At 38.3% G+C, this 20,079-nt stretch overlaps 1 protein-coding gene across 2 annotated transcripts in view; it reads right to left on the bottom strand.

The window, feature by feature from the left end:
* LOC117421483 (polycomb group RING finger protein 3) overlaps positions 1-18,907 on the bottom strand; it is a 147,185-nt gene extending 128,278 nt beyond the window's left edge. Inside the window, exon 1 of one of the 2 annotated variants that reach the window (XM_059025788.1) lies at positions 18,763-18,907. In XM_059025788.1, coding sequence (XP_058881771.1) covers positions 18,763-18,897 — 135 coding nt within the window. In that variant the 5' untranslated portion in view covers positions 18,898-18,907. The remainder of the gene's footprint in view (positions 1-18,762) is intronic. The other variant, XM_034035951.3, reaches the window with a different exon arrangement.
* Between the last annotated feature and the right edge of the window lie 1,172 nt (positions 18,908-20,079).

Raw genomic sequence — 20,079 nt, 5'->3', positions numbered from 1 at the left:
AAAAACAACGTCCCCAAACTTTAAACATATCTGTAAACTTCAGATACATTCAAACGGTATTCCAATTCCAAAAGAAAAGATATAGTGAAAGAAAAGTTGAAAAAGGCATTCAAAACAGAATAATCTAGCAAGAGAAAATATATCAAAATCTTTTTTTTTAATTTGTGCATTTTTCCTGAGGGATATCAGCCAATGTCTGTTAGGTAAACTGTTCCCCCACGACTACCACTAGTGGAGACTACTGCAATTGAATTAATTTAAGAATAAAGTAGGTGATTTCATAACACATTGTGCTACGACATTCATGCCAGACAGTGTCAGAAACGGAGTCTCAAGAAATTATAATGGCCACTGCTCTTCCACAGATTGTGGTTTACGCTTTAAAAATTACACCATAAATGCACCATTGTCGAAATCAAGTGCTGAGTGCAAATTTTGCAAGACAAAGATCGAAGAAAAACTGGGGACATCAAACTTCAACAGGCATCTTTCACATGTCCATCCAGAATAAGTAAGGTAGGCCAAGAGCCATTTTATTTCTGTTTGTAGTTAATTGCTTTGATTCTGGTTAGTAAACCTATTTTTTATTATTATTATTATTATTATTATTATTATTATTTGGAAAACATGGAAAGATGCAATATAAGATGCAAGTATTTACAGTTTTGCAGAAAAAAATGGCAGAGAAGGTATGAGGAACTGTTAGCTATAAGATTGCAACTAGTACAGGCGGCAGAAATCGGTTGAACCCACAAGTATGTGCATAGAGCCAACAGCAGCAATTTAGCAGCTGAAGCAACCACAATCACCCAGTGCTGGATGGACTGATACGCCCAAGATAGCATAGTTTAGGAGTAGTGTGATAGCACAAAAGGACAAAAGAACACACCAATAGGGGCTCCCGAGTGGCGCATCCAGTAAAGGTGCTCCACGTGGAGTGCAGGATGCACTCTATAGTCTGGACGTTGCGAGTTCGAGTCCAGGCTATTCCACAGCCGACCATGGACGGGAGCTCCTAGGGGGTGGCGCACAATTGGCCGAGCGTCTCCTGGGGGGAGGGAGGGTTAGGTCGGCCAGGGTGTCCTCGGCTCACCCCGCACAAGCGACCCATGTAGTCTGGCCGGGCGCCTGCGGGCTTGCTTGTAAGCTGCCCAAGAGCTGCGTTGTCATCTGACGCTGTAGCTCTTGGGTGGCTGCATGGTGAGTCCGCAGTGTGAAAAAAAAAAGTGGTCGGCTGACTGCACACGCTTCGGAGGACAGTGTGTGTTCGTCTTCGCCCTCCCGAGTCAGCGCCGGGGTGGTAGCGGTGAGCTGAGCTTCAAATAATAATTGGTCATTCCAAATTGGGAGAAAACAATAAAAAAATGATTGGCAACGAATAAATTAAAAAAAAAAACACACCAAGATAACAGTTTAGGTGTAGTGTGAGAACACAAAAGAACAAGTACAAAACAAACACAATCAAGCTAGAACCAGTTTACTTTCTGCAATAGCAACCTTTAGGTCGCTTTAGCACATGGAAAAATGATTCCCTGTACAGTCCCGAGAAAATTTGTGAACCCCTTAGGATTTTCACATATTTCAAACCTAAAATGTTATTAGATCCTAATAATAATAATAATAATAATAAGATAAATATAACCTGATGACACAAAGACATGATACTTTTTCAACATTTATTTATCCACAAATGATTCAACATTCAATATCTATGTGTGAAAAAGTATGTGAACCTTTACTGGTGGTACCCCCTTGAGCAGCAATGACTTCAACTAAGTGTTTCCTCTAACTGTTGGTCAGTCTCTCACATCGTTTTTAAGGAATTTTGGCCCATTCCTCCTTACAGAACTGCTTCAACTCTGTGACATTTGAGGGCTTCCTTGCATGGACAGCTCGCCTCAGGTCCTGCCACAACATTTCAATGGGGTTTAGGTCCGGACTTTGACTAGGCCATTCTAAAACGCAGAAGTTCTTCTTCTGCAGTCATTCTTTTGTAGATCTGCTTGTATGTTTAGGATCATTGTCTTGCTGCATGACCCACTTTCAGTTCAGATTCAGCTCACGGACGGATGGCCTGACATTCTCCTCTAGAATCTTCTGATACAATGCAGAATTCATGGTTGTGTCAATGATGGCAAGCCGTCCAGGTCCTGAGGCAGCAAAGCAGCCCCAAACCATCACACTCCCACCACCATGCTTGATGGCTGGGATGAGGTTCTTCTGTTTGGTTTTCGCCAAACATAATGTTTCTCATTGAGGCCAAAAAGTACTGCCTTTGACTCGTCTGTCCAGAGAACATTGTTCCAGAAGTCTTGTGGATCATCTATGTGCTCTTTGGCGAACTTCAGACAGGCAGCAATGTTCTTTTTAGTAAGCAGTGGTTTCCTCCTGGCTATCCTTCCATGAACACCATTCTTGTTCAGTCTTTTTCTGATAGTTGAGTCATGAACACTCACATTAGCCAAGGCGAGAGTGGCCTGCAGATCGTTGGATGTTACTCTGGGGTTCTTTGTGACTTCCTTGATGATTTTCCGGTTTGTTCTTGGAGAGATTTTGGTAGGACGACCGCTCCTGGATAGAGTGACTGTGGTCTTGAACTTTCTCCATTTGTAGACTATCTGTCTGACAGTGGATTGGTGAAGCCCCAAATCCTTAGAAATAGTTTTGTAACCCTTTCTAGACTGATGAGCATCAATAACTGTTTTTCTGAGGTACTCAGATTTCTTTTGATCGTGGCATGACGTGTTTCCACACACCTGTAAGGTGAAGACCAAACTCACAAAGTTTCTGATCTTTATATAGGATGGGGCCTCCCAAACTCACCCCTGAATATCTACCTAATTATTTAAACACCTGATTCTAATTATCCCCTTAATTGAGCTGATAAAACCAGGGGTTTTTCACATACTCTAAATCGTAATTACTCATTGTTTGTCTAATTCATACATCATTTTGTTTCAAAAGACATGGAATTGGTGAATATAAACCCTACTGGATATTTAAGAAAAGACTGGTTTTGATTCAAGAAGGCTATCATGGTAAAACTAATTTCCATAATTATCATTGGGGTTCACACTTTTTCTCTGCACTGTATTGAATAAACTAAACTAATATCTGAAGAAAAGGACTCTGCATTTCTTTGCATCTAGGTCACATCAGGAAACAACTGCTCACTACTTTGAGATTTAACTTCTAACTTCAACTTCACTATTATTCTCTTTTTATTTATTTTGCTTTATTTTTTAGGTACAGGGAATATCTTGACCAAACTACAGCTGGAACTTTTTCTCAAATTGGCCAGAAGTCAATTACTTCATTTTTCTTGTTACTCAATATTAAAACATAGATGTGAATCATCCTCGTCAAAGAGCAATCAATGAAGCGCTCATCAAAGATCTTATTCTCGAATGCAGACTACCTCTCTCAATTGTTGACAATAAAAACTTCAGGACATTAACATCATGGATCCAAACTATCGGCCAATCTCCAGGTCTACAATAACATCTAGCAAAATACCTAAAATGGTCCTCGAAATCAAAGATGCAATAAAAAAAAAACTTCGAGCATGTGATAGAATTTCAGTCACCTGGACTAACAGACATCTGGACTGACATGAAAATGTGTGAATTCCTCGTGCGACAGTACACATCATACAAGTTAATAACAAGGCAGAAAAGCTTGACTTGATATCATATCTCTTGTGTTGTGATAGAATCCAGGGGACCCATTCACTTGAAGCAGTTATGAGGAATTCAAAATCAAGAACAAAATTGACTTCATCATTACAGACAACGCAACAAATATGAAAAGAGCATTCACCACCAGTTTTCCTCATAATGATAGCGCTGATCAGCTTGACAATCAAGATCATGATGCAAGCGATGAACTTGATGATGATCAAGTTTGGGAAGATTTGTCTCAGTCAGATCAAGAAGGTGGTTAATGTTGTCCTCGACATGAACTGTAGACACCAAAAGACTCTCATGTTACACACACATGCTGCAATGGGTCATCTCTGACGGGCTGAAGGAGACTAATGCTGGGCTTACACTGCAAGATTTTTGCTGATTGCCGACAAGCTGAGGAGTCGATGACTAATTTCTTAAAATCTGGGACAAAATGAGGTTGGCGGGGACAAAATTGTCTGTAAATGTGAGAGGGTCTACGATGCCTGGATAATGGCTCCTGCGATCTCCCGACGCTCTTACGACATCCCGACAAATTTCTAACATGTCAGAAAACTTTAGTCCCAAACAAAGCAATTCGTGAAATGTGTGAGGGGCTACAGGCCGATTTATTGACGAATCCTGCCAGTAGCCAATAGGACAAGCTAGCAACAGTAGCGACGAAGAGAAAGGTTGTGCCCCGCAAGGTGTGGAGCCTCGAAATTGAGGAAAGGATGGTGGAGATGTGGCCGGAACACCCGTGTCTGTTTGACATAAGTGACATTTCTTATCACGATCGCTCATTGAAGGAACAAAGATGGAGGGAAATTGCTTTGCAACTTCAGGTACCTGGTAAGTAAATAATTGTTATAACTTCTTAACGCCGAAGCAGATACTGTGTGTGGTAGTGTGTGCTCTCATGGCAATCAATTTCTACAGTCACTCGTATTCGATATCCCTTTCAAACCCCTACTGTATGCTTGTATTGCTCATTTAATCAAAATACGAGGAGGAGGGGTGCGTCAAAAGCGCAACACTCACTCATAGTACAAAATATTCATTAGTTTAAAAGTCTTCAAATTATTCATCAGAATTTGGTATTCTGATGAAGATCGCTTGACGGCCAATCTTTTAATCTAATAAATATTTTGTACTACGAGCGAGTGTTGCGCTTTTTGAACAGATTAGATTTTATATATTTGGATGCACCTCGACTTGAGTTGGTTCAGATCACAGACGTCAAGGAAATAAATATTGACATTGCTATAATGTTATAACTGTTATAAATGTTTTTTGTTGTTGTTGTTTTTTAATCGCAATATTGAACATGTGTGCAGTCTATGTCCCTGAAGTATAAGTTCTCATGCTGGAATTTGCAGAGTATGAAATTAGCAATATCCACGGTCCTATTACACACACATAGTACACATTTTCTTCTTTTTTTCTGTGCAAAACAATGCACAGACAACAGTGATTGGCGGTGCGTCTCCCGATTGCAAAAATCATGCAGTGTAAGCCCGGCTTAAAGGCTTGTCCAAACCCTGTCAATCGTATCGCATCAGTTTTGCACAAGCTCATCATTTAGAGATGCTTTTGAAAAGCGCTTTGGTGCTAATTTTGGGATACCTGAGGTGACTTCAACCAGATGGAATTCAACACTCCAACTGGGAAAAGCATGTATTGCTCTTGAAAGCCAGAAACTTGCTAATGTCCTGGAGGCTCCGGTGCATAAGAATATTATAATTCCAGCGCAGGAGTATACTCAGATAAATGAGTAAACTATCACAGACATGCTACACATATCCACACAGAAAAGTTTGTCTAATGTAGAGATGTTTTAGCTGCTACCCATTAATTGCAGTACATTTCAGAGAAGGAAATTGGTTTTGACAACAGTCTATTAGGAGAGATTATAGTCTATTTTATTCTTTATCAGTATCTTTCCAAATCAAACCAAAAAACATGTTAGAAAGAATAAAAAGCTATAAAATAAATAAGTACATACTGGTATGTAATTATGTAGACAATACTGAAAAGCATGTGATAATAAGCAGTGTTTGTATATACTATCCTCAATTTGCTAATGAAGTTAGTTGCTAGAATTTGGGAAATATCTTTAAAGGTGCTCTTTCTTTCTTTTATACATTAAAAATAGTTAATTATTTTAATTCACATAGCAAAAAAAAAATCTAACACACACCCAGTTTTAATGAATATTTCAAGGAAGGGGTGGAACTTTTATACAGAAGTAGTTTTTTTTATCAATTAAAAGGAAAATAATAAAATGTCTGTATTAAGATTTCTTTTTTTTTTTTTAACACACACTTGCTGGTAATTGGAGTCTACAGCTGGCTGTGCTCAAGGGAAAACATCACAGCTAATCCGTCCTTAATAAGTCCAAGAGATTTTAAAACTAGTAAACTGTGTTATGCAAATTTCTTCTGCACTGAGTTTCTGATAATAAATGCACATATAAAATTAGCAATTTACTTATCTTCTTTATTACACAACAAATCACGACCGTGTGTGAGGGTACACCGCAAGCTGAAGTAGGCATGACTGGATCCACCGTAGTAGTGAGGATGAATCTCTTCCCCCTCCAACAAAGTCATTAAAACTTTTCTCCAGCTACAGGAAGAAACACACTACACAGGATAAAACTTCATCAGCTCAGAGCCAGTTGACCAAGTAGGAAGCAATCAGTGAAGGCACTGATGGAGATTGCCTGAAGTTCTGGTACCAGAACAAGAATACTCTACCATTCTGCTTTAGATGTCAGTGCTGTCAATTCCAGCTTCAAGTGCACCTACAGAACGGGTATTCAGTCAGGGGGGCATTTTCATGAGCCCTCACCGCTCAAGATTAGGAAGTGGCATGTTATCACAACTTGTGTTTTTAAAGTGTAACAAGGCCAAACTGAGTTAAATGCAGAAACATTTATTGTTAACACACAATGCTGATAATTTACATATTTCCTGTTGAGAAAGTATGATAAAATAAACAAAGATCTGGTTACAAATAAGCTTTAATGTTTGTCATGAGCTTTTTCTGAATCCTTCATTAGACAATGCAGTAGTATTGTTCATAAGTTTAATGAAAATTGATTTGAGTTTGTTTCAAGGACTCAGACTCAGGACTCGAAGTCAAGGACTTGGACTCGGAAGTCGAGGTTTGAGGACTCGACTACAAGTCTGCTCCTTGACAAACGCTTACTTTTTGCTTCAAAAATGTCATTCCTAGCATACTGTAACTGTAAGCAAGTACTTAAGTGTTTATGTAGGATGCCTTACTAAAGTTACCACTGTAAATTTGCACAGTGATTTTTGCAGTTTCCAACAGTTATCTTGTGCATTTGCCATGTTTTAAATATTCTGTACCGTACCTCACTGCTTCAATATGCAGCATTAAGTTTGCAATGCGTTTTTCTATAGTAAACGTTTATAAGAGCTCTACTAACAGTTATTGTGATTAGGGTTCAGTAAATAATAATTCAGCAGGGTAGCACTGCAGATGAAACGTGATTTTTTTTCTTTTGCATGCATGTTTGTTTTAAATCCACAATAAGCTAATTTGATTGTCATACATTTGTCATACAATACGTGCAATACATTTGTAAACAGGGTAGTAAGGTAAAGATAATGACTATGAATAAATGATAATAATAGATCATAACACAAAATAGAGTCTGATATTAATTTAACTGTATGTCATATTAGTTTTATTATTGAAACAAAGCGATTTATATATAGACAAATTATATATATATTATATATATATTATATAGACAGATATAGACAAATATTCTCTCACACACATCTTGGCGCTCCTGTCACCGGCACCCTCCCTTTCTCACATCACAATACACAGGAATCAATAAACTATACAGGTCAACCACAGTAATTCACTACAACAACTAATTCCTTTAAAATGTAAGACAATAAAACCTATGTTTAATGAAATAACAAACCTTCCAATGAAAACCTGGGACTGAGACGACAGAGATTTAGCTTCTGCTGCTTGGTAAACCCTTCTGGATATTTTTTTGTGATTAATAATTGTATACATTTTTTTCAGTTGTATTATTATTCACAATGAAACACTGAATGTCCAAATAGGCTACAATTGAAATGGACAGTGCAGTATCTAGCTCTATGTGCTTACAATAGCATTGGTTGGTTCCTCTGTCAATCTTACCATAGATTGACCAAACGACAGCCAGCGAGGAGTTTTTATTTTGTTTTTGTTTTTTTGTGCTCGATAACCCGTTTTACACAACATGAGCCAAAGCAGAGAAACTGGAGCCCTGTGAAAATGTTTTTTTTTTTTTATTATTTTTTATAATTGATCATTTTATTCTGGGAAAAATGTCATGTTGTTTAGTTTAATGCATTAAAATTTTTTATTTCCCAGATATCTAGAAACCTGGTTTTCTTAACACAGCAGGAAGGTGGAATATTAATCCTGTAAAATTTAAAAAACAAAAATCCTGTACAATTATTTGGACAATTAAACAAATAATAACAAAAAGTGTGGCAATACAACTATTTCAACTGAATCTTGCTAGTTTAAATGATTTGACAAAGGCCATTCTTAACAGGATGCAAAAAATAAGTAGGCGAGACAAAAGAGTGAGGCGGGGACTACTGAAACAGGTATTGCGCATGCCCATATGACCCAGGGATGCATTTTTGACATTACATCGGCACTGGTTGTGATGGTGACCAAATGTGTTGAGTACTGTTGTGTAAAAATGTAGCTTAAAATTATCAATTGCATTCAAGAAATTTAAAACAAGAACAGCAAAAAACAAAATAAAAAACACACTTAGATAAGTAGCGGGGTTCCGAAAAATATTGCGTTACACGTGTTGCTACAACTGTTTAAATAACATACCCGTAATTTTTTTTTTTTCATTGTTAACATCCTGACAACTTTTTACAGTTATAACTTTAACCTTTTAGGGTTCGCCCAATGTTAAATATCCCACCAGCGACCTGGCCCTTTAACTCTTTTTACTCAGGCACTGTGAGAGACAGCCCTGCTTGCAATATGTCATTGGAAAGAGGAGATACAGGCCTTTAAAACGAGGTCCTACTTGTATATTTCTGGTAATGACCGTATTAGGAGATAGACTTGAATGCGAGTGTTTTGGAATGTTGCTGCTGCACTGAAGAGAGACCTACCTTGGTGCAGTAAACAAACATTTTCACAAAAAATCTTTACAAAATAAAAGAAATGGCGACATTGATGGCACAAACCTGTTTTCCTATATATATATATATATATATATATATATACATATATATACAGTGCCTTGCGAAAGTATTTGGCCCCCTTGAACTTTGCGACCTTTTGCCACATTTCAGGCTTCAAACATAAAGATATGAAACTGTAATTTTTTGTGAAGAATCAACAACAAGTGGGACACAATCATGAAGTGGAACGAAATTTATTGGATATTTCAAACTTTTTTAACAAATAAAAAACTGAAAAATTGGGCGTGCAAAATTATTCAGCCCCTTTACTTTCAGTGCAGCAAACTCTCTCCAGAAGTTCAGTGAGGATCTCTGAATGATCCAATGTTGAACTAAATGACTAATGATGATAAATAGAATCCACCTGTGTGTAATCAAGGCTCCGTATAAATGCACCTGCACTGTGATAGTCTCAGAGGTCCGTTTAAAGCGCAGAGAGCATCATGAAGAACAAGGAACACACCAGGCAGGTCCGAGATACTGTTGTGGAGAAGTTTAAAGGCGGATTTGGATACAAAAAGATTTCCCAAGCTTTAAACATCCCAAGGAGCACTGTGCAAGCGATAATATTGAAATGGAAGGAGTATCAGACCACTGCAAATCTACCAAGACCTGGCCGTCCCTCTAAACTTTCAGCTCATACAAGGAGAAGACTGATCAGAGATGCAGCCAAGAGGCCCATGATCACTCTGGATGAACTGCAGAGATCTACAGCGGAGGTGGGAGACTCTGTACATAGGACAACAATCAGTCGTATACTGCACAAATCTGGCCTTTATGGAAGAGTGGCAAGAAGAAAGCCAGTTCTCAAAGATATCCATAAAAAGTGTCGTTTACAGTTTGCCACAAGCCACCTGGGAGACACACCAAACATGTGGAAGAAGGTGCTCTGGTCAGATGAAACCAAAATCAAACTTTTTGGCAACAATGCAAAACGTTATGTTTGGCGTAAAAGCAACACAGCTCATCACCCTGAACACACCATCCCCACTGTCAAACATGGTGGTGGCAGCATCATGGTTTGGGCCTGCTTTTCTTCAGCAGGGACAGGGAAGATGGTTAAAATTGATGGGAAGATGGATGGAGCCAAATACAGGACCATTCTGGAAGAAAACCTGATGGAGTCTGCAAAAGACCTGAGACTGGGACGGAGATTTGTCTTCCAACAAGACAATGATCCAAAACAAAGCAAAATCTACAATGGAATGGTTCACAAATAAACATATCCAGGTGTTAGAATGGCCAAGTCAAAGTCCAGACCTGAATCCAATCGAGAATCTGTGGAAAGAACTGAAAACTGCTGTTCACAAATGCTCTCCATCCAACCTCACTGAGCTCGAGCTGTTTTGCAAGGAGGAATGGGCAAAAATTTCAGTCTCTCGATGTGCAAAACTGATAGAGACATACCCCAAGCGACTTACAGCTGTAATCGCAGCAAAAGGTGGCGCTACAAAGTATTAACTTAAGGGGGCTGAATAATTTTGCACGCCCAATTTTTCAGTTTTTTATTTGTTAAAAAGTTTGAAATATCCAATAAATTTCGTTCCACTTCATGATTGTGTCCCACTTGTTGTTGATTCTTCACAAAAAATTACAGTTTCATATCTTTATGTTTGAAGCCTGAAATGTGGCAAAAGGTCGCAAAGTTCAAGGGGGCCGAATACTTTCGCAAGGCACTGTATATATTATTTTTTATTTCATGTTTGTGGATCAGATGCACGAGACCAGAGCTATTTAGGGTTATGTTGCCCTGGTCGCCACCTTGCTGGCTATTCAGGCGACAGTGAACAGCCCCGTCTTGTGACACATGATCAGGGTGCCTGGGACAAACAATTTCAATGGTTTTTTTTTTTTTTTGCTTTCGGTCCCTTTTGTATATATGGCCATAATTGCTTAATTTTTGTATCCAATTTGTTAAAAACAAATAATAATTCCATGTTCCCTACATGTTGAAGTTTCATTGTGCACTGTCAGATTTGAGCTGGCCATGCTAAAATGATTTTTTCACAAACAATAAACAATGTTTTTTTCTAAAAAGCGTCTCTCTTTTTCTGTGGTTTTTGTTATCTGTTTTGAACAGGGTGAGTTTCAGACTATTTCACTTTTTTAATGAAAGCTTAGTGTGTGCACATTCATTTCATGTATGACATGTACCTGTAACCTTTAAAGTTAAAGTTATAGCCACAAATCTAGTAACAGTAAAAAAAAAAAAAAAAAAAAAAAAAAAAAAAAAAAAAAAAACGCAAAAATAGCTTAGACCATAAAAAAGTCTGTTTCAAAGCTCTAGTTCACTGATAGTGTAAGGATTACTTACACACTGTCAAACAGGTAACACAGCAGTAATGATCCATGATGTGGTACGGAAAAGAAAAGCCAGAGCACTTGTTATGTTTTTCTTTTTTTTCTTTTTTATCGTTCTTTCTGCAGTGATTTAAAACAGTGGTATGCAGAGTCAGTAAGGGGGGGCGCAACTATGACTAAAGAGGCAGTTTTTTTTAATTATTATTATTAATATTATTAAATCTGATGAGGACTAGTTGATGTCTGTGTCTCAGTAGTCCTCTGGGTGAGTACTTAAAACAAACGTACACCTATGCTCTCACGTTCAGCCTTGCGTTAAAAAAAAAATGCATGGAAGTCAATTTTCTAATGGGGTGTAGCAATGGTGAATAAGCATTCACAAATAATGCTTAGAAAAAACAGTCACTCGGAACTGAAACCTCCCCTCAAATCCCCTGCAATGCCAACCCCACTTAAAGACATTTTACATTTGTGTTCTCCATCTGCGCGGGATGCGAAGATAATCGTCTGAATTTACTGAACACGTTGCATCTTTTGAAGTAAGTGTAAAGTCATTTTATAAAAATGTGGAGAGTTATACTGGGTTACAACCCTGACTGAAGATGTCATTAGCAAAGTGGGCCGGCTATACTAACAACGTCAAACAGTTGGTCATGTTTTTCTCAACATTTTAAAACTAATAAACAAATAATTACCATAATGAACATTATCATAGTACATTGTTTAAAACATAATATATTCATAATAAAGGTGAGTTCTTATCTATAAAAAAGTAACACGTTTAAATCTTGCGACTCGCTGTCAGCAGTCATCATCGTCAGCATATTTTAAGTGATTGGAAGCTTACTTTTTTAAAACACACTTTTCTTATACCAATACAGTATTGGTGAGCGATAATTAGTTTGTTTGAAAACCAGGCTTTAATCACGGATAATAAGTGTGCAGGCGGTGATTCCGTGAGCGCTCCGGGGCTCAAGCACCAATGGGGGAAAATTAAGGTCCCGCATAGTGCAAATAAATCACCTGTTCTGTCAAATTACAGTGTGGATGCTTCACAAGCAGAACTGTTATTGCAGCTTTTAAAAATATTTCACTGGGCGTGAGCTGGGGGGGAACGATAAGGCAGAAGAAGCAGCAAGGAGCAGTTAGTAGGACAGAATGTGGTCACCGACTGGGGCCGACGCTGTCGACATCCCAGGGGCGGAGGACCCGGCAACCGGAAACAGGATAGAAAAGAGGTCGTCGACTGGGGCCGACGCTGTCGACATCCCAGGGGCGGAGGACCCGGCAACCGGAAACAGGATAGAAAAGAGGTCGTCGACTGGGGCCGACGCTGTCGACATCCCAGGGGCGGAGGACCCGGCAACCTGAAAACACATATGAGGGTTAGACTTGAAAAGCCACCCCTCGGGAGGAGATGAGAGAGGTACCCAGCATTTGAGGCTTATGTAAGGGGCGCTCGTAAAACCCCTGATTGGCCGAGACATCACGCTGCCTGGGACCTGAAAATAAGGACAGAGCATTGAGGTTAGTATATGACTCGGCACGAGTGACCACGTCCTGAAGAGAGGCAGAATAGAAGAGAGCCTCAAGTGAGATGAGCGCAGGAGCTGCGACAGGACAGAGTTTGGCCGGGGGTCCGCTCTGACTCACGCGGTGAGAACCCCTGAAGGTAAGGGAGGCGGCTGCCTAGCCCTGAGGTCGGGGAAGTGAGCCTCTCTTGCCCCCCAGAGATGACCGATGCGAAGGCATGTAGAAGGTGGAGGAGGGGAGGAGGAGGAAAAACGAAACACTAGACAGAAAAGGTGCAGGTGATCAGGTCTTAAATAGTAAATAGAACTAATTAACTGGAGATTAGAAAATTGAAAGATTAGAGATTAGCGGCCCCCCCCAGCTCCACGCCCCCCGAACCTCGCTAGCTAACATAAAATCCATTTATACAAAGTCTCCCAGCTTTCTTAAAAGATCTGTTTCCCTTGTTTTTCTTTTGTGTTTGTTATGCTCTCATTAGTATCTAAACCTAGTAGATTCAGCGTCCATCAGTTCTGGTAGATTCTACTGTACTTGCTGAAGCAGTCTTCTCCCACTGCTAATTAAAAAATAGCCACCAAGCTAACAATTTCATCCCGAGGGCTACAGTGAAACGTACTGTCTTTAAATTGGGAATTTAGTGAAGACTGCATGTGTACATGCACTACATTAATTACTGTATAATTCATATCCAGACAGAACTTTTGTAAATAGCAACACATGTAATGTACAATAAAATAAACATTTTATGTGTGTCAGTGTCAATTTCAGGCGGAGCTTCATGGTCGGCAAGGTGACACAGCTGAGAGATTTTTTTCCTCTGTCATCCCGTCTGGTGATGTCAGTGTCAGTTTCTCAGCACACAGTACAGCAGTCGCTCAGTAACGAGGTGCAAACAGGTGATTGATCAATCTGTATGAGCGTTTACGAAGGTGCTTTGTTAAAAAAAAAAAAAAATGTAAATCTAAATTTATGTGTTTATTTTTTAGCAAAATAAAATCTAAGCCTGTTTTTAGGGACCCCAACTGTTGTTGTTGATTCCACTTCACATCAGGACTAGCAAGTTTCAAAATGTACTAGTCCTTTGGACTAGTAGAACAATATTGTTAGTTTCTAACCCTGCAACGCACATATCAATGCCCCGGAAGCAGCTTGTTACAAGCACTTCTAGCTCATTGTGTGTCTCAAATCAACAAAAATATGGCTAAACAGAATTAACAGAAATGTTCCTTTCGGAAATGAAACCTTCATGCAGGCGTGGCTGTTTGTTATTTCATCGGATTAAAAACAAGTTTAAATTGCAGCATGTTCGTTCTGCTGTTTTCAATATTAAACACACCACAGCAAGCACAATCTGAGAGCTACATTTAATGAATGCCATTGTTTTTACTGGTGTCAAGTAAGCTGCAATAAGTTTAATTTTGAATTCCCTAAATATTTAGGTTTTTTTATTTCTCAGTACTACACTTCCTAATTACAGTCACAAGTATTTCTATGCAGTCTGCTTTCACTTCTCTGGCCAGTTTGAGAAATAAACTTTGTTTTCCCTGCAACAGCAGGCCCTGCTTTAGTACAAAACTCACGCTACTGTTTTTCATTATGGGAACGTCTTAAATACTGTGCTTGCTTCTTTGGTTGAAGAGATATGATCAGCTCATCATCTATCTGCTACACAATTAAATCATCCTTTGAGGTTAACAATGTTGAAGATGCAACAGATGAAAAAAATCTGTTCGTGGGACTCTAAAACTTTACTGTAAGCACTTTATGATTTGACTGGCGAAAGATAACATTGGTTTACTGTCAGTTTGGTACGGCAACCTTTTCAGTTCCTTTTTTGTTTAATTATTGAGCTATTTGTTGCATTACAGCCCTTCATTAAAAAAAATTGTTCATGGCACGTGTGCAACACACAAACAGTAAGTGTATTTTTATTTTTCTCTGTTCTTGTTCTAAATTTCTTGAATGCAACTGTTCATTTTAAGCAGTTGTTTTACACAACAGTACTCACACACACTTTGGACACCATAACAACTGTTGCTTGAAACTGGGGTTGCTGCTGATGTTAATACAGCACCTCTCTGCACTGAAGTATTTGTAAATCAGCCGACAAGGGCTCAGCTCATGTCCCATTCTACCTTTCTTCTTAAAGGCATACAGCCTCTATACATGAACCCCCAATATCTCTGACAAGTGCCTGGGTACACATTTTTATGATATCACAATAGGTTTACAGTTTTTTTTTTTTTTTTTTTGGTGCATATGTATAGCTATTATGTACTATATAATCGCCTTAGAATACGATAATACAACAAAAAATAGGCAAGGATAATACCCGAAAATAATCTTAATATTTTTTAATAAAAGTAGACAGTGCAACATTTAGTATCAGAAGGTGGATCGCACTGTTTACCAGCTTATTTTGAAAACCCTGCTAAGTAAGGTAAAACTGTTAGAAATGTATTGTTTTGACAAGAGGCTCGAGTCCTTGTGTTTTTCCTCAGGTTAGTTTAACATTATTTTATCCCCTACGAAACAGGCATTTAAACCACAAATAGAGCTGTAAATACAAAATTTATATTTGTATCATGAAAAAGAGGACAGTAGATCACCATGGCCTCCATCATGTACAAATAAAAGGAGAAGTGTCAGACATGTACAGGAATTCATATTCCAATATTATGACATTCAATAACTTGTGGTACAGAATGTCCTAACCAGGCTTCTTCACAACAGGATAAGCCTCTACAATATAAAAAAGCAACTCTGAGATATACACAGTATGTATCAGTGGTGTAGTCCTAAATCTAAAAGTGCTGGAACGGCAATTAAAATATTGATTTTTTAAAAAACAAATATGAATTTACGCTTTAACTGTACATTGAAATAGAGGTAACATTTAATTGGCAATGCATGCGTCTCGCATGCGACTTTAGGCTACTCCCCCCCTTCAGTCCTGCCAGATTGGCGATTTTGCAGCCAAATTTGGCTGGTTTTGAAAGCATCTAACTGGTAAATCTTGTCTTTGGTGGTTTTGTTATTTCTGGGCTATTTTTATCATGCATGTTGTTTTCTATTCCTTTCAAATATGTCATCACCAGTGCAGAACTTCAATCACCACGACGCCCTGTAGTATTAGTAAATCACGTCTTCCTCCACATCTTTTTTCTGGAGCTCGCCATTCAATAAAATTACGAATTACACAAACAGTGTTATGTTTTACTCATCACCAATTTAAGAACTGTATCAGTACAATTAATTGTTTTTTAAATGTATTTTTAAAGTCTATCTGGTCGACAGTTCTGGACAATAATTTTACACTAAATTATGATTTTTTTTTTTTTTTTAACGTACTGCATCTGATCTCATCAGATAAAGAAAAAAGGTTTCTGATACTGCAAGTTGTGAGAAAAAACAAGCAAAGCAGGTACATAAATAAACAGTTTATAACATTACTTTTTTTAAATAAATGTGTAGCACTATTTATGCTTTTGTAATATATATTAGATCTCAAAAAAGCAAGGGCCGTCGTTCATTCCAAACCCCCGGTCTGCACAGAACGATATATAAAGCAGCTTTAAACCCATGTTTATGGCCACAGTCATCATAATGCACTTTTGCTGTCTTCGTCGTCAGCATTTTTACAACAACAAAAAAAAATGGTTAGCCTTCTTAAATTAGTACTGTAGTTTGTAATAGAATCCCGAGTGTTCTCTTCATTGCATCACAAGGATGACTCACTGAAATGTGTAGTTGACTCTTGACTGGAAACATTTAAAATACGCGCCGGTTACCACTATGAAAACTGGTATGCAAGGAACCGGACACTGATTTTTTTGTTCCTAGTGACTATTCAATGGAAAGACTAATTTGATTTCCACATGGAATATATGTCGCTTCATTGGTGTCTAGACACCGAAATTATACCGGTTGGTCGCCATATACGGATTTTTATATCAAATCGGTAAAGAGTCTTAAGTTAATTCTTAAGTCAACGTTCTGCCTATAGAAACAAGTACCGGAACGGCGTCCCGACGTGCTCCGGCTCGACTACATCACTGGTATTTATTATAAACAGGCTTCTATGGGTACACTTTATAACTATACCCACAGAACTGGTATTTTCCCTAGATCGTTTACTGAAGCGACAATTGTATGTAGCAAGCTGAAAAGGTGAGATCTTAACAAAAGAAAAAAATATTGTCTAACAATTACTAGCCCAATGCAATCAAAGGATTGTTCTTGTGCATGAAGACTTGAGCATCTGGGTGCCTGAAACTGACTAAGAGATTTGCAAGGTTTATACCTGTATAGGAATCAGTTAGTAAAGATGTCATTAGGGTTCCAGTCTGAAATCACTGTGTTTGCACACACATTACAGTAAGTGTACTTAGAAGTTTAATAAAACTTGAGAATAAATAAGTTGCCATTGCTTCTTCCAATGTTATTCAGCTGAACTGACTGTCATTGCATTCAAGAAATGGCAGTTATGACCTGTGTAATAGTAATATTGTACTGGACATTTCCATTATAAATGAGAACAAGCAGCATGGATATAGGCCATGAATAGTGAACTGTCATGGAACATCAAACATACAGTAAGTGGTGAATAGGGTCTTTCAAGCAAAGATGAGGCAGATATCCACAATAGTTAAAACAGACCCTGCAGAAAATATAGGATTATACAGTATATGCCATTAAAACTGTACACTGCTCCCAATACAGTAGTAAGCCAATATATGTGAAATAAAGTTGGAGTGTAACAATATCCTTAGAAAATTGTGTTACTTCTTCCTCTAAACGTAAACATTTTCATCTTTTTTCTGTTTAGTGACAGTGACAGTGACATCTTGGGGGGTGTTCCTGTGATGTTATTTTGATATAATTTCTCCTTGGGACATAAAGCTACAAGCATTTATTTGAAACTTGACATGTGGAATTTAAATTACTGCGAATTTTGACACCTGATAAGCATTTAATAATATTTAGGACATTTAACAGGAAACCAGGCGGCTACTCACAGTCACAGACACACTCACTATGAAAGTACACATTTTAACACGTGGTAGTCCAGCTGGTGGTTACACAAACATTTAAAAAAAAAAAAACACCCACCAACAACAACAACAACACTTGAAACGTGGTCTATGAGACTCAAGGTGAATGACAGATATATTGCAATATCATTACAAGGATATATTTTGCGCGTTATAGCTAAAATCCAAGTCAACACACAGCAACATTGTTCTAGTCCTTACCACACACACACTGCATTTTATGTTCTCAATTTGTCTAGTTAGAGGAAATCAGTTTAATTTCCATTGTTTCTCATAAACTATACTTGGGGTAAAATCGTTAACGATTTTGTTTCTCCTAATGCAAAATAACTTGCTTCCTACTTCCTTAAAACTTAAAATATAATCAACAGTTTCAAGTCTCTTAGTCTCTACATCTTTCTATCATTAGTACTTAAGCTTCAACTGAACCCATCATGTGTGCGTTAGCTATTCCCCCCCCCCCCCCCCCCCCCCAACTTTCTAACCCTGAAACTACAGGGTTAATGGTGGTGGACTCAATGAGATTCAACTAAGCATCCCAGCCTACTGAAACAAATCTGTTTGCCGACTAGTGCAGCAACTAAGGGAATCCCAAAAACATTTTGGGTTCTCTGACCGCATATCCTCACTGCAGGACCCAGCAAAGATTATAACGACGTCTGCCCACGTCGTCCGATCCGTACAATTTGCACTTTGTAAAAAAATAAATAAAAGATGACCCCATAACTGTAGGGCCCGGCGTCGCTACATACATACACACACACACACACACACATATATATAAAACACACATACACACAGCACCACTACACAGACGCATACAACAGCATGCACATACCACCAGAAAACAAGACACACACACACAAAAAAAAATGTGATTCGAACATAACCCGGACAAGCAATAACCTCTGCAAAATGCTCAAGTCAATTTCTGTTTGAGTTTGTACAACTAACCTGTGTGAAAGCATAACAGTCCGCTGGATCTGAGGCTGAATCCGAGTTAAATCCACTTTCGGTAAAACAAAGAGGCGAAAATGTCCGGGCAATCCCGAGACAAAACCGAGCAAGGGGTCCACGTGAACTGAGCATGCGCCGGAAATGGGGGTTGACAAGAGAATGTGTGGAGAGGTGGAGACGGGTTATATTGTAGCACTTGGCAACAGTTTCATGATACTGTGTAACATTAAAACCCGAGATACCGGTGCTTTAGTAACTGGCTACACCAATAGACGTTTATATGTTTTCAGTATTTATTTTAAACAAGGGGATTTCGCACTGACATTCCTGTGCAACAATAGTTCCAATTTTAATATATTTAAAAGCGTGAAGGAAACATGAATCCTGACGATTTAACTATTGAGTGGGCGATGACCCAAAGGCGAGGAGTATCTTATGATCACCGGGAGAGCCGTGTAAATTGGGGAGGGTGTCATAAAAAAAGTTCCTTGGTATTGAATCTATAGTTTGAACTCCAAAGTGAAAATTGGAGTCTGTTAGTAAATGCTGTCAAACCCCAGAGAGTTGAATGCTTTACACATTGTCCATAGGTGCTGTCCTGCAAGTGTAGGGTTGTGTAAATAATGCCAACCCCTCCCTACAATGGGGCTAACAGCTTCGTTGTTCTTCTTAATTAAGTGCTATTGTGATTACCCTTTAGGGATTGCTTCTTTAGATATGAGTTAAAAAGCATAGTATTACAGGATACGATCTAAACTCCTTAACAGTATTTTTAATTCCTACAAAATGTCATTTAATTTAAATACTAGTGTCTCTCGACTGAAACCAGTGTTAGAATAAAGTATACGTTTTCATTCATACCTCTAAACTCAAAGAGAAATAGATTAGTGCTGTATTTAAAGTCTGACTTTCTTGAAACCAGATACACGGATACATAGTTAAAAACGTATTGGTAACAAAGGTGATAGATTAAAAAGAAAACTAAAATTACACACCACACACCCAAACCATTAACCTGATTAATGGAAAACAAGCCCAGTGTTGCCAAATTATATTCTAGCTGGAATTTATCCAACGTTTTCTTTGCTGGCATTTACAGTTACTGTACAATGCTATTTTGCTGTTTGAATCAAATAAAATGTTACATGTTAGTTTATACACTTAAAATATTATTGGTCCAATGCTTTAGTGGTAATTTTGAATAAGGTTGGTACTCATTATTATTATTATTATTTTATTTTTGTAATCCACTAACAAGTAGAAATGGACAATTGTGCCAGAGTGTGTGGTGGTTTTGAGATGAACGAATACCTG

Source organism: Acipenser ruthenus, chromosome 1 (assembly GCF_902713425.1).
Source record: "Acipenser ruthenus chromosome 1, fAciRut3.2 maternal haplotype, whole genome shotgun sequence".
Lineage (NCBI taxonomy): Eukaryota > Metazoa > Chordata > Actinopteri > Acipenseriformes > Acipenseridae > Acipenser > Acipenser ruthenus.
Note: the sequence above shows the minus strand (reverse complement) of the source record. Positions and strands in the feature narration are given on the sequence as shown.